The sequence below is a fragment of the Aulonocara sp. 'chitande type north' Nkhata Bay genome, linkage group LG14 (genome assembly GCF_057382095.1).
Source record: "Aulonocara sp. 'chitande type north' Nkhata Bay isolate Kocher_YH1m ecotype deep benthic linkage group LG14, A_spYH_male_GT1.1, whole genome shotgun sequence".
NCBI classification, from domain to species: domain Eukaryota; kingdom Metazoa; phylum Chordata; class Actinopteri; order Cichliformes; family Cichlidae; genus Aulonocara; species Aulonocara sp. 'chitande type north' Nkhata Bay.
The window spans coordinates 40,613,029-40,632,967 of NC_141357.1; the positions used below are offsets into that span (position 1 = coordinate 40,613,029).

General features: G+C 48.0%; 2 protein-coding genes across 9 annotated transcripts; both read left to right on the forward strand.

The window, feature by feature from the left end:
- The first annotated feature begins 64 nt into the window (after positions 1–64).
- Positions 65–7,314, forward strand: clrn1 (clarin 1). 2 transcript variants are annotated; one of them, XR_015124790.1, is made up of 4 exons: positions 65–553; positions 1,770–1,949; positions 3,012–5,104; positions 6,030–6,089. XR_015124790.1 is itself a non-coding variant. In XM_086262614.1 (3 exons), exons 1-3 carry the CDS (start codon positions 301–303, stop codon positions 3,275–3,277), a joined length of 699 nt encoding a protein of 232 aa, XP_086118740.1. In that variant the 5' UTR covers positions 65–300; the 3' UTR covers positions 3,278–7,314. The 2 variants fall into 2 exon arrangements, 1 of the variants encoding a protein (XP_086118740.1); XM_086262614.1 differs by having other exon boundaries at positions 3,012–7,314.
- A 1,313-nt stretch (positions 7,315–8,627) lies between these two features.
- mindy4b (MINDY family member 4B) lies at positions 8,628–16,621 on the forward strand. Of its 7 annotated transcripts, none has more exons than XM_086262610.1 (11): positions 8,635–9,992; positions 10,281–10,424; positions 10,829–10,948; positions 12,084–12,181; positions 12,408–12,573; positions 12,653–12,718; positions 13,301–13,371; positions 13,480–13,552; positions 13,981–14,157; positions 15,714–15,894; positions 15,980–16,621. In XM_086262610.1, exons 1-11 carry the CDS (start codon positions 9,930–9,932, stop codon positions 16,117–16,119), a joined length of 1,299 nt encoding a protein of 432 aa, XP_086118736.1. In that variant the 5' UTR covers positions 8,635–9,929; the 3' UTR covers positions 16,120–16,621. The 7 variants fall into 7 exon arrangements, with proteins under 7 accessions (XP_086118733.1, XP_086118736.1, XP_086118735.1 ...); XM_086262609.1 differs by having other exon boundaries at positions 13,345–13,371; XM_086262608.1 differs by having other exon boundaries at positions 12,408–12,718.
- The last annotated feature ends 3,318 nt before the right edge of the window (positions 16,622–19,939 follow it).

Genomic DNA, 19,939 nt, shown 5'->3' on the forward strand with positions numbered 1-19,939 from the left:
CGTGATATGTCACAGAGCCGGTTTTAGGCTGAAAAAGGTCCCACGTGACCACAAACCGCGCTCAGCAGTAAGGTTGCTGTGAAAGAAAGATGAGTCTGCTGCGGGCGCGCGCATCACAGTCTCGTGCTTCGTCTTTAATGAGAACTCGAACCTCCTGGCTGTAAACCGAGCCCTTGTTGCCATGGACCCAGCGCAGGTGTGCGCTGGCACCTGACGTTTCCCGCGGCCCCCCCTCCTCCCGGAGGTGGAGGCGGGGGCGTTGTGGTGGTGGCCTCCTCCCCCGGCTCCTCCTCCTCCATCATGCCGGGCAGACAGAAGCAGCTCCTCTTCTCCGTGTGCGGGCTCCTCGGCCTCTCCTGTGCGCTCACGGCCGCGGTGGCCACCGGCCTGCCACTCTGGCTCCGCGGGGCCGTGCTGTGCCGCACCGGGGCCGAGCTCGTCAACGCCACCGGGGCCGAGCTGGACAAGTTCGTGGGCGAGCTGAGCTACGGGCTGTTCCACGGACAGCGCGTGAAGCAGTGCGGGCTGGGGGGCCGCGCGGCGCGCTTCTCCTGTGAGTGATCGCCGATGATGCATGCGCACGAGCAGTAATTCACGCACGAGCTGCTGCGAGTCTGCTCACGGCTCTATCAACAACTCTGCATTAATAATAATCAGGTTAATCAATAACCCTGTTCATTGATCTGCAGTGACTGCTGTCATCACATTATTGTTGTGACAGAAAATATTTCAGCTGAAAAAAACTATAAAAATAAAAACACTGATTCAATTGGGACAGCAAACTGAAAAAGTTCAAGATGTCAAACAGATGAGATTTCATAGTAACCAGAACTCCATAAACTGAAGAGCCAGGACTGAGACCAGGACCAGGACCCAGACCAGGATCAGCATCAGCATTTCTGATTTGGGGGTTTTGGAGCCGGAGCTCTGTTGTCACCGGGGTGGCAGAAAAATGATTTCTGAACCCTGATGCTGATTTGAGACAAACGCTGAGCTCTGCCTGCGTGACTGTGCGTGAACGTCACAGTCACGCAGGCTGAGCTCGTCTCATTGGCTCGGACACACGGCCAGCAGCAGGCGTCCTTCATAAATAAGGTTAATTAAAGGTTAAATGAATACAGCTGCAGATGTGAAACCACTGTCAGATAATCTTTTCCAAACGGGCGAATAAACATTTGTCACGTGACTCTGAGCGCTGGGACAGGAAGCAGCTCCCTCTGAGGTCCTGGGCAGCGCGGCACTAATGAGGTTTCCGCCTGATTGCGTGGGATCTGCGAGCAGAGACAAAGCCGCTCTGTCCCTGCAGGACCTGCGTCTCTGCTTCAGTGCAGAGCTTTTTGTTTCACGTCAGCGTCTCTGTGGGACGTTTGTCAGCCTTCGTGGGTGTTCCAGCAGTGGGGGTGTTACTGTCACAGCTGAACTTAGTGGGGAGGTGGAGCACGCTCCAGGTTCCAGCAGCTCGTGTTCTCTGGTTTTAAATCTCTTATTAAATATCTGACAATGTTCACTTCTTGTGTCTGTTTTGCACACTTCCTGTCTCTGTGAGTTTACAGAAGATTTTCTGTCACGTTGGCGCTCTTGATTCTGTTTTTCATGTTTCTGTCTCTTCCTGTGTCGGTCTCGTCTGCTTTGTGTCAGCGTGTCTTCGCCCTGCTGTTTGACCCTCTAACAGGAAGTGCTGGCTGTGTGTCCCGAGGCTCGGTGACCTCTGTGGTCGCTGCAGACCGGACACGCCTCTCACTGCAGGTCTGTCTCTTGATGTCTTCCAGTCTTTCCTGACCTCCTGAGTGCCATCCCCACGGGCCTCCACGTCACCGTCATCTTCTTCTGTGGTGTTGTGACACTCTTCTCCTCCGTGGCCACCGGCTTCTTCTTCTTCAACGCCTTCGGCAGACCCTACGAGACGCTGCAAGGCCCCGTGGGACTTTACCTGTGGACCTTCATCACCTGTGAGAACCACACCCTCACAGCTTCACCTGCCAGTCCACGGGAAGCTTTTGTTTGTACTGTAACGTGTGTCAAAGATAACCGTCCTCACGGTTGCCCCCAGCACAGCCAAATACGTCATCATTTGAAGAAGGGCTGATAAGATAAGAACAGCTGTTCGCTAAAATACGACCAAAAGCACGACTGTTAGAGATGGGGGGGGGGCAGAGGAAGGACAGTGTCACTGAAATGCATGCTGGGACAGTTGGCGGGCTCCCTGTGAGCCTGTAACGAGATATAAAATATGGATGGTCTGAAATGAGTTCGGAGAGGATCACAGACAAACAGCCTGATAACAGAGCCCAGGGCAGGAGAGGGATAAAGCAGGCGGGGGGCGGCCTGGCCGAGCATTAAGACCCAACGATCCTCCGCTCATTTCCTCCTTCTCCGGGTTCATTTCACTTAATCGGCCCGTCCAATGTGTGCCTGCAACCGCAGACCCCAATTAGTGCCGGGCAGCGTCCCCACAAATACTCCAGTTTCACTCACAAAGGCCCGCAGAAGCCTAGCAGGCCGCCACGGCACCTGTCTGAGGCCACGCCCCTAACGATGCAAACTTGAACCTTAACACAGTTTATGCAGGTGTGTAGTAGAAACAGGTGTTACGAGGGCTCAATATTCACAGACACCACACAGCTTATGCATCAGGCTGAAGCATCTTAACGCAGCGGTCTGTGTGGACGAACTCACTGCTGCCCCCGCTGGACGGGGGAGGAACTGCAGTGTTGGAGCCTGTGCTCCTCACAGTTGGATGGTTGGTCCAAACCCTGGATGGGGAACCAGTGATGCACAGACTGGAGACGCCTGTCAGTCATGTGACCTGAGCTCAGCTGAGCCACGTTACCATAAGCTCCATCACGGGTTTTATTTTCACCGCCTGAGCTCCTCTGATGACATCATCACTCCTTCTGTTGTGGCGTCTGGTTCGCCTCCTCTGGCCTTCTCAGAGGTGGAGGTGGTGTCTAAGGGTGATGGGGTCAGAGGTCAGAGGTAAGCCTGATGGTTCCTGTCTGTGTTTCCTGCAGGTGTCGGCAGCTGCCTCGTCATGGTCCTGTTTGTGTCGGAGGTAAAGCTCAGTCGTCTGTCCGAGCGGATCGCCAACTTCAATGAGGGGAATTTCATCTTCCAGACGTACACCGAGCGCTACGACCGATGCTTCTGGCTCTTCTTCCTCATCTTCCTCCTTCAGGGACTGAACGCCCTGCTGGTCCGACTGGCGGGAATCCAGTTTCCCTTTCAACAAAACAAAGAGGTGGAGCTGAGCGGCGGGGCGGCCGACCTCATGTACTGAGAGGAGAGGAGCACGGCTCAGCGGGAAAATGGCCTGAACGCCAGACTTCATCAGCCGCCACTTCCTGTCGCCGCAGCTCTGTCAGACGGCTTTCCTTCACAGTCTGTTCCACACTGAAGAAGCCGAACCCTCGCTCTTCACCAGCGTGAGGGCGTTTCCCTCAGTAACAGCGACGATCGTGACTCTGACGCTGAAACTACGAACAGTTCATAGATTTGAAATGTTACTCTGTGGTAGATGATGCCGTCGAGCTCCTCTGTGTCTTCGTTTCTTTGCAGATCTGTGATGTTTAGGTCCTCGCTGGCTCACTCGTCCTTTAGCTTCTTGTGTTTCACCGATCACGATGACCACGCATCCGGCGCCGAGCCCGTCCTGATCCGAGCTCTTTGGTTCTGAGGACAGGCGATGCCTCGGCTCTGCCGTGTTGCTGTGTGGGAAAGCAAACGTGATCGCTGAACGCAGAGGAAGGTTTTGGACAGTGAATCATTGACAAAGTGTGTTTCTGTGCAAACCATCACGAGCTAAATGTGCCTGTTAGGAAAATAAAACTGTATCTGAGCGTCTGCTTCTGGGTTTGACTGATTGTTTGGTGGCTTCACGTCTGGATTTCTTCTGTTCCTGCAGCTCTCTGTGACTGATCTCTGACCAGCTGCTGGTCCGTTGCTCCTCTGAGATCTTTCTGAGGGCTTTACATGACGAGGACAGAGGTCACCAGCAGAGAGCAGAGCCTGGAGGTCGGAGGTTACGCTCCCTGTGGAGGTCCTCGCCTTTGACGGGTTTGATGAGGAGACAAACGTAGGACTTCATTTTTTTACAATATAAAAGACCAGAGTTTATTTTTTTTCTGTGACATGACCTGTAACTGTGGCTGATCAGATGTTTACTGGTCCAAATACAGAAAGCCATCAGTTGCCATGGTGATGTTCTCATTTTTGCACATCATCATGAAAGCAGAAATATCCCGAAACCCTCGGCAGCGTTCACACAGCGTGCTGAATCCTGAGCAGCTTCAGCCGCACGTGGCAGAAAACCCGCGACAGCGGTGAGCGAGGTGCTTCAGGAAGCCTGTGATCGGGTCGGCATTAGCGTTGAGAGCCTTTGGACTGAAACCTCATGGCGTCTGTTGGCTTTAACGGGGCCATGAAGCTGGCGGTGCTGCAGGGCGCTGTGATGAGGCCCGCCCCCTGCAGTGACACCGAGCCCGCCCTCTGTGTTTGGACGTGCTGACAGAGCAGACTGGACTGTCTGTTGTCCTCTTGTTTCCACTGTGTGTTTAATGGTGGCATCCTCTTTAGCAGCCGGCCAATTAAAGGCCAGGATTTCATCGCACACATGATGATGGCAGACGGCAGCTCAGCTGGAGAAAACTGGATCTGCTGTTTTTAGAAGGACTTTAAACTTTAACCATGTTCAGCCTGAAGTCCAGGCAGGACACGGGGTGTGATTACTGCTGGCCGAAGAGCTGCAGCTTAATGAGCACGTGCGACTGCGAAACCCGTGAGCGCGCCTCTGGTGGCCTGAACACTGCAGACGCGTCAGGGAGTCAAACACGGAGACGTCATCAGCTGGAAAGCCTGAAACACCCCAGGGAGTGAGAGCAACACCGATGAGCTCTGTGCCGTTTGTGAATGAACAGGGAGTGATGCGCGCAATGCCCGAGGGGATACTGTCACAGTTAATTGGCTGACCCTGGGGATGGCAGTCAGACGTGGGAGGTAAAAAGAGCCCGCTCAGACAGTCCGGCCTCGGACACACAGCTTCCCGTCACTCAGACCACTGCAGGTAACACGCTTCCTCACAGCGGGATCGCCGAGCTCCGATTCACAGGTAATACTCCCGATTTTCCTCTGACAGCAGAGCTCCGAAGATTCAGGATCACGCTGATATATGTACAATGACATGTAGGTGCACTTTGGTGTGTGCTGGAGCAGGTCAAGGTGACGATGATGGTCTTGTTGCTGAAGTTAGACGGTGCTGCTGGTAGCAGATGTTACTCTCATGAGAAGAAGCAAGAGGCTTCCTGTGACTGACGGTGCAGCTGCCGTTACTGTCGGAGGGTCACTGAGGGTCCTGCAGATCAGGACGTGGTGACGTGTAAATAAAACAAATAGAAATCTGTGAAAACCCTTGGGCCGTAATTCAAACACACGTCCCGTAAAAAACAATCGTCTCGTATTCAGAGAAAATATTACGCGTTTCGTGTTGAGCTGAAAAGGAGCAGTTTTTCCCGAACTTCAGCTACAAAGGAAAAGACACGAAGCTGGATTTATGGATAAAAAGTGTTTGTTTTGTTTCAAAATAGCTGAGAACTATTCGCTGACAGCTGCCAACATCTGCGAACAAATATCATTCTGTAAAGTTTATATAGTGTGTAACTGTTCGTGTAGAGTGTTATTAAATTTATTGCTAATGCATCATATGGCACACTGACTGCTGAGGGAATTTTAGATGCACTCGTCATCAGAAAGGTTGCCGACCCCTGGTGTAAAGTAATAAACAGAGTCCATTTCTCAAAATCCCGTTTGTCTAAAATTTTCCTTCAATTATAGATCAATGTGACCTCCCCCTGCAATCCATATGTTTTCTTCTGTTGAAGAAGAAGTTTCTATGTTTGAACACATTTTGGGTTTTCAGAGGTTTTTGGATCCGATCCGAGAAGACCCTCTGACTGCCATATTTGGAGTTCCAAAGACCCTCTTAATATAACTCCCCAGCAAACTGAGATCGTGGCTTTTTGTTCCCTTCTTGCTAGACGCTGTATTTTACGCCTCCATCTGCATTGCAATGGCTTAATACTGTCCGGACATTCTTGAGGGTGGAGACGATCTCACTCACAGTGAAAGGTAGTCCTGCTAAATTTATCCACAAGTGGACACTCTTTGTGGAATATCTCAGATCTTTTCCTTAGAACAATGTGATTTACCCACCTGCAACTAGATTGAAAAGAATTTGAAATTTACTCTTTTTTTAAGGTAGGCACAGGATTTAAGCCCCGCCCCATCTATTCTTTTATTTGTATTTATTTATTGTTTAATTTTATTTATTTTTACTTTATTTTATTTATTTATTTAATATTTTTTCTAATTTACTAACTTTTTTCTTCATTTTTTTCTCTCAATTTTCTGTTCTTGATGTTTAAAATTGTAAAATTTCTTAAAATTATTTTAATTTGTCTTTGTTTAACAAGAAAAAGTTAAAATGATTTGGAAATAAATATTTGAGAAAATATGTCATGTAAGATACATGTAACTCCGAAATGACAACACAGGCACGGCTTCTTCAGGACGGGCGCTTCGCTGCATTTATTGAACGCCGTGAAAACTACAAACATAAAACACAAAGGCTTTAAGCGCTTCAGTCTATCAAAAGTAACACTTGTGCTTTAACAACAAAAATTACCTCGTGGCCGCCTGCCACTTCGGAGGTCCTAGAAGAATAGCTTTACAGTCTTGTGCATTCTAAATTAAAACATAAAATAATTAGAACACCACACATTACAAATTTTCACAATATTACAATACAGTTATGGCAAATGACAAATACCTTGTACCGCTGGTAGACTAACCAGGCCTTTGCAGATAGCTCGCTGGACTCCTTAGCGTGATTATTAAACGTGGGCTCACAGCCTATACTATCACGCCCAAACCTCGCGATAATAGCGGTGTAACAAAAACTTGCTCTTTGTGACAAGATAAACACACCCTTACAATGTTGACCACAGAAACGTACAAGCAAGAACATTTTAACTGCTGGAACCATCTATTAAACTTCTTTATACATAAGCCATTTCTGTGACACTTACAATACATACAATACAATGTATATAAGTTTGTATTGTTTGTTTCACAAGCAGCACAGAGGAACATCTGGTCTCAGTCCAGACATGGAGAGTTCAGAACGAGCAGATATTTCAGTGTCGAGCAGATGTGTCTGCTTTAGACTTTAAATACTTCCTGCTTAGTTTCTGTGAAAACAGTGAAGCGTGTAGATGGATTTGTCAGGAGAGGAACTGAAGCTGTGGTGTTTCCTGTGAACTGATGAACTGATGTGTGTTCAGATGGAGGCAGAGATTCAGCAGATCCTGGTCCAGGTGTCGGAGCTGCAGCACCAAAGGAAAGTTCACTTCCTGCTTCAAAAAATCCGATCTGCTCCCCAAATCTGAAGGCCTACACACACCGCCAAAGAAACACCACAAAATCCTGAATTTTCTGGTTCTGAACTGGCCGTGCAACTCGTACACACTGAGTACGGCATTTTTCTGTCCTCTAAGCGTCAGCAGCATCAGTGAGGACTTCCTGGTCTGGTCCAGGAGCTGAAGCTTTGCTCCGCATATCAGCACGTGGCACAGCCTGGAGCTGAATCTGGTCAAACACAATTATTTTACTGTGTCAGTATCAGTGTGTGTAGAGCTGTGAGAGACACATCGACATGTGACAATCAGAAACATGGAGCCTCTTTGTTGCTGCTGCATGAACAGATGAGTCCCAAAAACACTTAGAACACATAAAATATTTGTAGGATTTTATGTGTCAGGTGTGTGAAGGCTTTCAGAGAGACAACTGCACAGATATTTTCAGACTGAAGGATTTATCCTGTTGTGTTCTTCCTGCAGGCTGCAGTCACAGTCTGTGGTTGTAAGTATCAACATTCATTTACACTCAGTTTTATTCATATGGCACCAAATCACAACAGCAGCCTACGTCTATTGCAGCATAACTAAGGGAGGATTCAGGGTCACCTGGTCCAGCCCTAACTATATGCTTTAGCAAAAAGGAAAGTTTGAAGCCTAATCTTGAAAGTAGAGATAGTGTCTGTCTCCTGAATCCAAACTGGAAGCTGGTTCCACAGAAGAGGGGCCTGAAAACTGAAGGCTCTGCCTCCCATTCTACTTTTAAATACTCTAGGAACAACAAGTAGGCCTGCAGAGCGAGAGCCAAGTGCTCTAATAGGGTGATATGGTACTACAAGGTCATTAAGATAAGATGGGGCCTGATTATTTAAGACCTTGTATGTGAGCAGCAGGATTTTGAATCCTGGATTTAACAGGAAGCCAAAACAGGAGAAATCTGCTCTCTCTTTCTAGTCCCTGTCAGGACTCTTGCTGCAGCATTTTGGATCAGCTGAAGGCTTTTCAGCGAGTTTTTAGGACTTCCTGATAATAATGAATTACAGTCGTCCAGCCTGGAAGTAATAAATGCATGAACTAGTTTTTCAGCGTCACTCTGAGACAGGATATTTCTAACTTTAGAGATGTTGCACAAATGGAAGAACGCAGTCTTACATATTTGTTTAATATGTGCGTTGAAGGACATGTCCTGGTCAAAAATGACTCCAAGGTTCCTCACAGTGTTACTGGAGGCCAAGGTAATGCCATCCAGAGGAAGAATCTGCTTAGATACCATATTTCTAAGCTTTTCAGGGCCGAGTACAATAACCTCAGTTTGATCTGAATTAAGAAGCAGAAAGTTAGCGGCCATCCAGGTCTTTATGTCTTTAAGACATTCCTGCAGTTTAACTCATTGGTGTGTGTTATCTGGCTTCATGGACAGACAGAGCTGGGTGTCATCTGCATAGCAGTGTAAATGTATGCTATGTCTTCTAATGATGCTGCCTAAGGGAAGCATGTATAATGTAAACAGAATTGGTCCTAGCACTGAACCCTGTGGAACTCCATAATTAACCTCAGTGTGTGAAGAGGACTCTCCATTTACATGCACAAACTGGAGTCTATTAGATAGATATGATACAAACCACTGCAGCGCAGTACCTGTAATACCTACAGCATGTTCTAATCGCTCTAATAGGATATTATGGTCGACAGTATCGAACGCTGCACTGAGGTCTAGCAGGACAAGCACAGAGATGAGTCCACTGTCAGAGGCCATAAGAAGATCATTTGTAACCTTCACTAAAGCTGTTTCTGTGCTGTGATGAGCTCTGAAACCTGACTGAAACTCTTCAAATAAACCTCTGCAGATGATCTGTTAGCTGTTTGACAACTACTCTTTCAAGGATGTTTGATATAAAGGAAGGTTGGAGATTGGCCTATAATTAGCTAAGACTGCTGGGTCTAGAGATGCTTTTTGAGTAAAGGTTTAACTACAGCCAGCTTGAAGGCCTGTGGTACATAGCTGATCATTAGAGATAGGTTGATCATATTTAAGATCGAAGCATTAATTAATGGCAGGACTTAGACACCTTCCATACATGAGTCTGCGCATATCCAAAAACATGACAGGAAAATAAGACGGCTGTCACGGTGAGCATACATATCCATGCACAGCATGCTGAGGTGTGCAGAGTTTTCAGCTAACAGCTCTTCAGCTGATGGTTCAAAAGTCTGGGTTTGACTCAGACTGCCACTGTTTCCAAAAGAAAGCATATTTCTGTTTCTGTAACTAGAAATGAATTTGAAATGTTGACAGTAACTCAGAGACCCTCTCTCAGCATCCATCACGCCTGATAGAGCGATAGATAGATCAGCTCTGCCCTCTGTTGGTGGTGCCGCTGCACTGCACTCAGGTCAGTTTTCAGCTGACTGTGTAACACTCAGTCAGGCTGCAGCTTCAGACAGGATGAAGGAGCAGCTCGTCATCCTCGCCGTGGCTCCGCTGTAGTGTTAGTAAGGGCCGTCCCTCAGCTGTAGTCAGTGATGTCAGACCGCAGGCTGGACTACATCGAGCTGCTCTGGCAGGAAGTGAGCAGGAATCCTCACGTGAGTCACCTCTAAGAAAATACTACTGCACTTACTACCACCACGTACTGTGTTTGATCAGTGTCACCCTCACGCTCCGCTCTGTTCATCAGCTGTCCAGGAGCTCATATTGATTTATTTTGGTGTGTGCACTGAGGGGAGACAAAGGTAAACGCCTTCCTGAGTAACGTGACTGCAGGTTTGCTGTAAATCTGATGTTTCCGTTGTTCAGCGTTGAAGCTGTGGGAAGTGTTTTTTTCATTGTGACTGAATGGTCGAAGGCAGCTGTTTGTCTCGCTTTCTCCTCAGAGGCTGCTGGATGTGGAGAAAGAGGAGGAGCAGGAGGAAGCCCCTCCACCCCGGAGGACCCTTCAAGCCCTCTGCTCTATCCCCCGGAGGCTGGCCATCTCTGCGGGGCTCGGGGGAACGCCGGTCACCCCCCAACTGATTGAGGTAAACACAAGGATTCAGAAACAGGTCACCTGACACCCAGCGGTGTCAGGTGACCTGTTTTCCTGTAAACACGATGAGCTCACCTGACCACAGATCAGCCGTGTTATGCGACTCCTCCACTTGGCTAAAGGGAGGCGGGGTTTATGAGGATACCAGGATGGAGGTGTGCAGGTGCTGAAACTCCAGCTCTATGATGTTATCTTTATGCAGTCAGACTTCTGCTTGAAACAAACAGTTTTAGTTCCTCCTCCTTTACACTAGTTTTATTATCATTGGCTGCCTGTAGCAAACAGAAGGTCTGAACAGAGCAGGGAGTGTTCAGAGCTGCTTTGACCTGTTGTTCCCCGTCAGGCTGCATTCAGGACAAACGACTGACCGATGACCTGTCTCTGTGTTGATGTCAGAGCCTGAGGAGGATTCTTCTGGGTGGAAACTTTCGTGTCTTCGACTACGAGTGGAGGAAAGCAGTCTTCCACTTCAGGGAACCAAACTCCGAGTTCGCATACGCTCTGAAGGCTGATGGGGTGAGAAACCAACTCTGCTTTTAAGATCAGGCTTCAAAGTTTCCTCTTTGCTAAAGCATGTAGTTAGAGCTGTTTGAGACGGAGAGACAGCTTCATCCATCAGGCTGTCAGGATGCTGAACTCTCTCACACACCAACTCCAGACCTGCATCCAGATGAAGTCTGAAGAAGTAAATCAGGAAAGAGAGAGAAAGGGAACGGAGGAATTAAAGTTAATATTTCCTTACAAATGTTATATGAATATCAGGAAAAGAAAAGCAGAAACTCGAACTAAACCTTTAGCTTTTTAACCTTTCTTAATTTTTTGATAAATTTTACATTATAATATTCTATATAATACAGGAGTGTTATTTATCCTCCAGTTCAGTGATGTACCTGATAAATAATGTTGAACGTTCTTACTTTCACTGTCACACAGCTGATTCAATTGTTAAGACCCTCTCAAATTTATTAAAAAAATGTATCACTCGTTCATAAAGAAGAAGGTAACTACGTGTGTCGTTTCCACAACACTGCTTTCCTCCCAAGGTGCCCAGAGCCGCTGAAAGGAACGCACGGACACTTGGGCCTAAAAGTTTACCAAGCTCCACACAACGTTTTCCTTCGCGTGGTTGAACGTAGCGCAGCTGTAGGCTTCGTTTTTATTGGCTGCGTGAAGGTACGTCACAGCGCGCGGCGGTCAAAATTCACCCGCTGATTGTGTGAGCACTCCTGGCTCAGCGCAGCGTTAAAACGTTGTTGTGCAGCACGAGCAATAGAAATGAACGGGCTTCAGAGCGCGGTGCGTGCCGCGTCCCGTGTGAAAGGGCAGGTAGACTACAGAATGCGCTCACCGTGTTGCTTTTGAACAAACGTCCTCTAACCAACCTCTGTGCTGCAGAAGCTTCAGCACCACTTAATAGCAGACTGAGTGGGTGTTTACATTTGACCCTGTAGATCAGAGAAAATACAGAATAAATGTTAACTTGGTTTTTATAGTGTAAACAAAAAGAGTTCAAAGCAAACATTAAAAGCCCAGAATTTCCCGGACACGACTAAGAGCGTCATCTCACTCCTGATAGGCTGGCAGTTTTAACCCATCAGCATCAAGCCCCGCCCAGAATATTACATCTTTTAAGGTCAGGTGTGTGTTTCAGGGTGGGGCTCGGGCCATTCAGATGGTCGTCCAGGCTCGCATCATTAAGCACCTGCTGTTCACCCAACAGAGCACCTCAGACGGACAGACGCTGCACAGGTGAGGCCTCTCTGGCGTGGAAATGGTAAAGGTGAGATGTCACATGATGAAAAATGAACATGACAGAAAATGGGAACAGTGGGACGGTAACTGGTCTTTCTCTGTGCCCAGCGGTTCTCTGAAGTCGCGTCAGTTTAGCACCCAGCATCCTGCGTCACCTTTGACCTTTGGTGTCCTCGGCTCCCCACAACTCTAATGTGTTTCTATTATTTTGTCCACCCTCCAGTCTGACAGAGGTAGGACGGCGGGAGCAGGACAGAGCATTGGCGGCTGCCCTGAGCGACAGCCTCTGGTTGGCCGGCCAGGAGGCGAGCGCGACTGTCACCTTGGTAACCGAAGACTATTGCATCACATCTCACCTGGACAACAAACTGGACACCTTCACAGAGAGGGTACCGCCCTTCCTCACAGCGCTGCGACCGCTGCTCCGTCCCCAGCATCTCGTCACGTCTGTTCTTTCATGTCTTTCAGCTGCAGCTCTTCACGTTCAGCGAGAAGGACGCCATCACCAACTTCATCCTCGACCACATCCAGTGCGTGAGTACAGCATCCAATCAGGACGCCAGAATCAGGTCACTTTACCTTAGCGCTAACTCTTCAGCTTGTTGCATTAATGCGGATTCAGGTGAGAAAAACGAGCACTGATCTTTACGCACGTGACACGACTACACAAAAATACGGCCTGCGATCGGACGTGGAGCTCCGTCGGCCCGCTGTCGGAAAGGTTTCGGGTGGTTTGGAGCCCGCCGTGCGACGTGACCTGTTGTCTTGTTTTTTTTTTTTTGTTTTTTTTTTTATTGACAAAGCACAAAATACAGATATACAAATACAAAATAGCAAACACAATGTCAGGGGGTTCGTATAAAAAAGCAAAATAGACACAGGGAATCACATGATATTGAACAGGGAACATAGGTTTATGGTTTTGACAGCTTTTTGATTTTGAGAATGTTGTATGGTTTTAACATATTGTTTGGTTTCATTTAAAAAGCACCGAAAGGATGGTTTTGCGTTAGAAAATTTCGACTTATGTATATGAAATTTGGCCAATAATATCAATAAGTTAATCAAATAAAATTCGTTTGCCCTGTGCATGGGGTATGACCTGTTGTCTTGTAGTTTCAGGAGGAGGGCAGTCATGGCGTCATCCTTTTCCTCTACAGCCTCATCTGCTCCCGTACCATCGAGAGGTAACCACACAGCGAAGCTCTGCGATGTTAGCGCCCCCGACAGGAAACAGTCTGTTACAGCCCGCTGGTTAACTGAGCCGTTGACCATGTGCGTCCTCTTCCTCACAGGCTGAGGCAGGACCTAGACTCTCCTACGTCATACCTGCTGCACCTCAGCCCGGGCAGCTCTGCCTGTCGGCAGGTAAGAGCTCACCTGACTCATGTTGCCAGACTTCATTTAGAAATCTTTGTGTAAGGCGTTTGTACCTGTGCACTATCAGATACCAGGCCCGCACCTGTCACAGGTGTGTCGTTTTACATGCGTGCTCCGCCCACTCATGTCATTCACTCAGCAGCTTCCTCGTCGCTCTGTGTTCAGCTAAAAATGTCTCAATCAGAGAGCACCATGGGAAGTAAAAATCTGCTGGGGGGGCTAAACAGCTGACAGTGACATCATCAGACATGGATGCTCGTTTGTGTTTCCTGCTGATGTCGCCTCCGTCAGCCTCAGCTCTTGTGCTGACCGCTCAACGATCAGAGCGTCTCTGTTAGCCTGAGAGCGTCTGCGAGCGTGCGCACCTGTAGAGTGCAAAGTGGGAGGAGCCTCCAGGTCTCTGCTTGTGTATGCAGGCTCTGCTGAACCTGCTACTGACCGGCAGAGCCAGCCCGCACCTCTTCAACGGGATGCGGCACTTCGGGCAGGACGGCCTGCCTCTGCAGCGCCCCCTGCAGGGCGTCCTGTCCCGCAGCGATGTAGGATATCTGCGCTGGAGTCGAGAGGAGATGGAGCGCGGTGCGCTGCCGCAGGTAGAGACCTGTAACCGAGCACCGCTGGCACACACACACTCACAGCTATGTGTTGATTACAGGTCTTTCGGTGACATGAGGAAGCAGCAGAGCACAGCTGATGTAATCAGGATACTCACAGTAACCTTTCAGGTGTGCCTCAGGTGTGTGTTACATCCGTCTATGCTGCTCTCATCAGTCTTTAGTCCTTCAGTTTCTCATTTTAAACAGCTGACGGCCGGCAGCTGTGAGCTGAGGCTGGGAAGCAACTCGTGGTGCTGTGAGGTCGTTTCACTACAGCAGAAACCAGTAAAACTGTGTCCTTTACTGGTTTACCCATTATATTACAGCCTGATACACACCGTTTGGGCTCTGTGGATTCAATTCAATTTTATTTATATAGCGCCAAATCACAACATAAGTCGCCTCAAGGCGCTTCATAGATACAGAGAAAAACCCAACAATCATATGACCCCCTATGAGCAGCACTTTGGCAACAGTGGGAAGGAAAAACTCCCTTTTAACAGGAAGAAACCTCCAGCAGAACCAGGCTCAGGGAGGGGCGGGGCCATCTGCTGTGATTGGTTGGGGTGAGAGAAGGAAGACAGGATAAAAGACATGCTGTGGAAGAGAGACAGAGGTTAATAACAGATATGATTCAATGCAGAGAGGTCTGTTAACACATAGTGAGTGAGAAAGGTGACTGGAAAGGGAAAAACTCAATGCATCATGGGAATCCCCCGGCAGCCTACGTCTATTGCAGCATAACTAAGGGAGGATTCAGGGTCACCTGGTCCAGCACTAACTATATGCTTTAGCAAAAAGGAAAGTTTGAAGCCTAATCTTGAAAGTAGAGATAGTGTCTGTCTCCTGAATCCAAACTGGAAGCTGGTTCCACAGAAGAGGGGCCTGAAAACTGAAGGCTCTGCCTCCCATTCTACTTTTAAATACTCTAGGAACAACAAGTAGGCCTGCAGAGCGAGAGCCAAGTGCTCTAATAGGGTGGATCTAAGGAGCATGGAAAGAAAAGCGTCTGGATTTCTTTAAGCTTCTTGAAGACGTTTTATCCGAGAAGCTTCTTCAGTTCTGAGAGCAGATGGTGGCCCTATAGGGAGTGTCCCTAAGAGGGTCGTGGATCCCCTATTGATCCTCTGCCTCAGAGCTGGAGAAGCTTCTCAGATGAAACGCCTCCAAGTAGTCCAGATGCTTTTCTTTCCACGATAACCATGACTGAGGACCTGTGGATAATGTGTTATCACTCATCCACCTGGATCATTCTGTTAGGGGCGTGGCCTCGTTGATGCGGGTGTACCGTTAATTTGGGTGAGAGCGATACTAGGATTTCATCATTTTATGGATGCAGCTTGCTAAACACTCCCTGTTAGCTGATATCCAAGCACTCCACCCTCTCCACCTTCAAACAAAACCAAAAACTAATATTAGCCAACAGGTGCCATTAGGCACTGACCAACCACCTCCACCTACATCAGAGACTTTCTCCACGAGGCTCTTTAAGTTAAACAGCTGAGTTCTTACAGTCAGAAGAGCGCCCCCTGCCTGTCTCCCTCCGTCTGCAGGTGGGCAGCATGCTGAAGACTCCCAGGTTCCCGGTGTGGGTTTGCAGCATCAACAGCAGCTGCTCGGTCCTGTTCAGCGCCACACGCTCGCTGCTGTCAGACTGGAGGGCGGAGCATCTGTTCCAGCTGTACTACTACTGTGGGCAGAGCTCGCAGACAGCGACGGCCAGGCTGACAGTCGGTGAGCGTTGCGGTCGCACGTCTGCAGGTCTGACCGGGATCCCTCTCGTGCTTCATCCACCATCTGTTTCCTGTTTCCTGTACAGATACTCACTCCCACCACTGGGAGGCGTCGTCCAGAGATGGAGGAGATCCAGAGAAACGGTTTCCCTCACTGGAGATGACCATCAGGACCAAGTGGGACGGAGCTGTGATCGCCTGGAACGGCACCTCCCCCTTCTACTGAACATCACCACAAACACTGGTCTGCGGTCGTCACAGCACTCCCGACTGTTTTTACCATTATAGGAAACCAGATGTTAAAAGTCCCGTTACGAACCTCACGTCTTCAGTAACCACTGATGATTCGGACCAGAGGTGTTGGCGAGGTCACCGTGGTCACTGACGAATCAGCGAACACAACCGAGCACAAACAGAGCGTCTGGAGGTAAAATGAATCCAGACTCCAGCCTGTTTGCATCCCACGTTATTCCCTGCTGTCCTCTGGACTCGTCTCTGTCATCAGACCCTGACGACTTCCTGTTCTTGTCTCCGTGTTTCTGGGTGAAGCTGAAGGCGGCTCTGTAGTAGCGTCACGTCTGCCCAACGTTTAACCTTTGAACCAAACTGGTGTTTGTCTTTGATGATGTTTCAGTCTCGTGTCCTCATCTTAAATTGTTTGATCTTCGTTTAGCTGAAAGTCTTCTGTTCCTTTGAAATGTAACAGAAATAAATCTGACTCATGTTTAAACATCCATGGAAACTTGTGTTTGTTTGGTGTGATCTCCGGGCTTGGAGGTTTCTGTTCCCTGTCACACTGCTTCAGTGAGGTCCGGCTCTGAGGAGGCCCACGGCTTCCTGAAAGCCGTCCGAGGCTTCAGTGAACATGATCAGCTTCCTCTGATTTTACCTTTGGCATGACAGGCTGCTGCTGACAAAGAGCCTAAAGACAGTTTAAAACGGCTTCTTTGCTGGAGAGCTGTTGCTCAAGGGAACTTTAAAAACTACAAGAACATCTGACTCAAGACTTTTGCACATTACTGTTGTATTTATACAGCACGCATCAACACACTGGGGCCAACACAAAGGATAGAAGGGCCTTCAGCACCGTGGCCACAGGTCTGTGGTCACATGTCTGAAGATGAAACAGCGTTACAGTAAACCGAGCAGCTGGATACGGGAGCATGGAGCAATGTCGGAGTTATCCAAGGTTACAACATTCTCAGGCAAAAGTTCTGGTGACTAAAGTGAGCTCGAGGTTCCTGAGTCTGTGTTTCAGAGCCGACTTTCCGACCTCTCAACTCTGTTCAGGTCTAAAAGCTTCAGCCAGCAGTGATCAGAGCTGCCTGTGTGTAGGACGGACCGACACCCGAGAAGCTCGAACGCGGCTGATTGAAACACGAAAACTTCAACCCTGGAGTTCTCTAGCACATCAAGACTATCTCTCCACACCGTTACATATTCCATATGTACGGGGTACGATCTCCCTTGGTCGTGGCGCGTGGATACTTCTTTAAGACACTCCGGCGTGCCAGGCCACGCCCCACAGCTCACGTGCGTGGTTCACATGACCAGCGGGGCTCCTGTCATTGCTCGAGTGGGGCGGCTCCTCGCCTCTGCAGCTTGAGCCACTGCTATTACTGCTGCTCATGCAACTGCATGCTGTTTCCCCCTGGCGTCTTGCCCGAACTTTGCTGGTTTATGCGCCAGCCGCACCACGCTGTGTCTGATACGTCAGCCAGCGAGCGTGTGTGTTCCAGCCTGCGGCGCCAGCTGTGCACGAGTGTATCGTCCTCAAGTTGACTCTTGAGGCTCCTCTGTCAGTCGGCCCTCGCTGTGGCGAGTGAGAGCTCTCCAGCCTGTAGCGCCATCTCTCTATCTGGCGTATTTCCCACATGTCATAGGTTTATGCGACCAGCTAGAGATCGCACGGTTACTGTGTAACCTGGGTCCTCTTAGGCTACGTTCACACTGCAGGCGAAAGCGCATCGAATTTCTATGCGACCCATATCCGATCATGGTGTGACAGTGTGAACGGCACAAATCCGATATTTTCAAATCCGACCTGGGTCACTTTCGTATGTGGTGCTGAATCCGATGTTTTAGAAAGCGACTGCTGTTTGATGGGGGTTTTTTTTGTTTTTTTATATAAACTTTATTTAACAAACAATGAGTATACAACATACGAACAGATGGGGACTTCCGGTGGCTCGTAGCACCGCATGGCCGCATAGAGAGTGACCTCTGGCACCAACCGTGTGTTTCCCCGGACTCGAGAGCTGTATTGGGGCTACACTGCCATTTTTCGACGCAAGAATGAGTGGGGATAAATCTAAAAAGGGAGGATACGGGCTACGAAACATTCTTGACTGTGAAATGGAGAAGGACGCCGCGGCTAGTGAGGCAAGCCTCGCATCGGGACAAGATGGCGACCGAGGAGAAGGTCTGGGTTGGCTTCGGGATGCTGTGTCGGAGTCTTACACGCCTCTCTGCAGCTTCTCTCCTCCTGCTACCCCCCCCAAAAACCCATCTCCATAGAGACTGTGTCAGCTCCCAAACAGACAAAAAACAAACTAAAAACCAGCAACAAACAACTTAAACATAAACAATTACAAAGAAAGAACAATACAGTATCCACATCTGAACCAAAGAGTAACACAGTGAAATGTGGATTATTAAATATTAGGTCTCTCTCCTCCAAGTCTCTGTTAGTACATGACTTAATAGTTGATCAACAAATTGATTTACTCTGCCTTATAGAAACCTGGTTGCAGCAGGATGATTATGTTAGTTTAAATGAATCAACACCCCCGAGTCATTCTAACTACCAGAAACCTCGAAGCACAGGCCGAGGGGGCGGTGTGGCAGCAATTTTTCACACCAGCCTATTAATTAATGAAAGACCAAGACAGACTTTTAACTCATTTGAAAGCCTGATGCTTAGCCTCGTCCACCCCAGCTGTAAAACTCAGAAACCAGTCTTACTTGTTATCATCTATCGTCCACCTGGGCCTTACACAGAGTTTCTGTCTGATTTCTCAGACTTTATATCTAATTTAGTTCTGAGCTCAGATAAAATAATTATTGTGGGTGATTTTAACATCCATGTAGATGCTAAAAATGACAGCCTCAACATGGCATTTAATCTGTTATTAGACTCAATTGGTTTCTCTCAAAATGTAAAAGAACCCACCCACCACTTTAATCACACTCTAGATCTTGTTTTAACATATGGCATAGAAACTGAACATTTAACAGTGTTTCCTGAAAACCCTCTGCTGTCTGATCATTTCCTGATAACATTTACTTTTACAATAATTGATTACACAGCGGTGAAGAGTAGACTCTATCACAGTAGATGTCTTTCTGAAAGCGCTGTAACTAAGTTTAAGAATATAATCCACCCACTGTTATCATCTTCAATGCCCTGTACCAACACAGAGCAAAGCAGCTATCTGAACGCTACCCCAACAGAGGTCGATTATCTTGTTAATAATTTCACCTCCTCACTACGTACGACTCTGGATACTGTAGCTCCTGTGAAAACTAAGGTCTCAAATCAGAAGTACCTGACTCCGTGGTATAATTCTCAAACACGTAGCCTAAAGCAGATGACTCGTAAGCTGGAGAGGAAATGGCGTGTCACAAATTTAGAGGATCATCATTTAGCCTGGAGAAATAGTTTGCTGCTTTATAAGAAAGCCCTCCACAAAGCCAGAACATCTTACTATTCATCACTGATTGAAGAAAATAAGAACAACCCCAGGTTTCTCTTCAGCTCTGTAGCCAGGCTGACAAACAGTCAGAGCTCTGTTGAGCCAACCATCCCTTTAACGTTAACTAGTAATGACTTCATGAACTTCTTCACAAATAAAATTTTTATCATTAGAGAAAAAATTACCAGTAATCATCCCACAGATGTAATATTATCTACAGCTACTCTTAGTACCATTGATGTTAAGTTAGACTCTTTTTCTCCAACTGATCTTTCTGAGTTAACTTCAATAATTACTTCCTCCAAACCATCAACCTGTCTTTTAGACCCCATTCCTACAAAACTGCTCAAA

Excerpts from the sequence above, each read along its gene's own strand:
- clrn1 (XM_086262614.1), top strand. The coding sequence starts at position 301 with ATGCCGGGCAGACAGAAGCAGCTCCTCTTCTCCGTGTGCGGGCTCCTC. Across the intron at positions 554-1,769 it reads CCGCGCGGCGCGCTTCTCCT|TCTTTCCTGACCTCCTGAGT; the intron begins GTGAGTGATCGC and ends GATGTCTTCCAG. Across the intron at positions 1,950-3,011 it reads CCTGTGGACCTTCATCACCT|GTGTCGGCAGCTGCCTCGTC; the intron begins GTGAGAACCACA and ends TGTTTCCTGCAG.
- mindy4b (XM_086262607.1), top strand. The coding sequence starts at position 9,930 with ATGTCAGACCGCAGGCTGGACTACATCGAGCTGCTCTGGCAGGAAGTG. Across the intron at positions 10,425-10,828 it reads TCACCCCCCAACTGATTGAG|AGCCTGAGGAGGATTCTTCT; the intron begins GTAAACACAAGG and ends TGTTGATGTCAG. Across the intron at positions 13,372-13,479 it reads TGCTCCCGTACCATCGAGAG|GCTGAGGCAGGACCTAGACT; the intron begins GTAACCACACAG and ends TCTTCCTCACAG.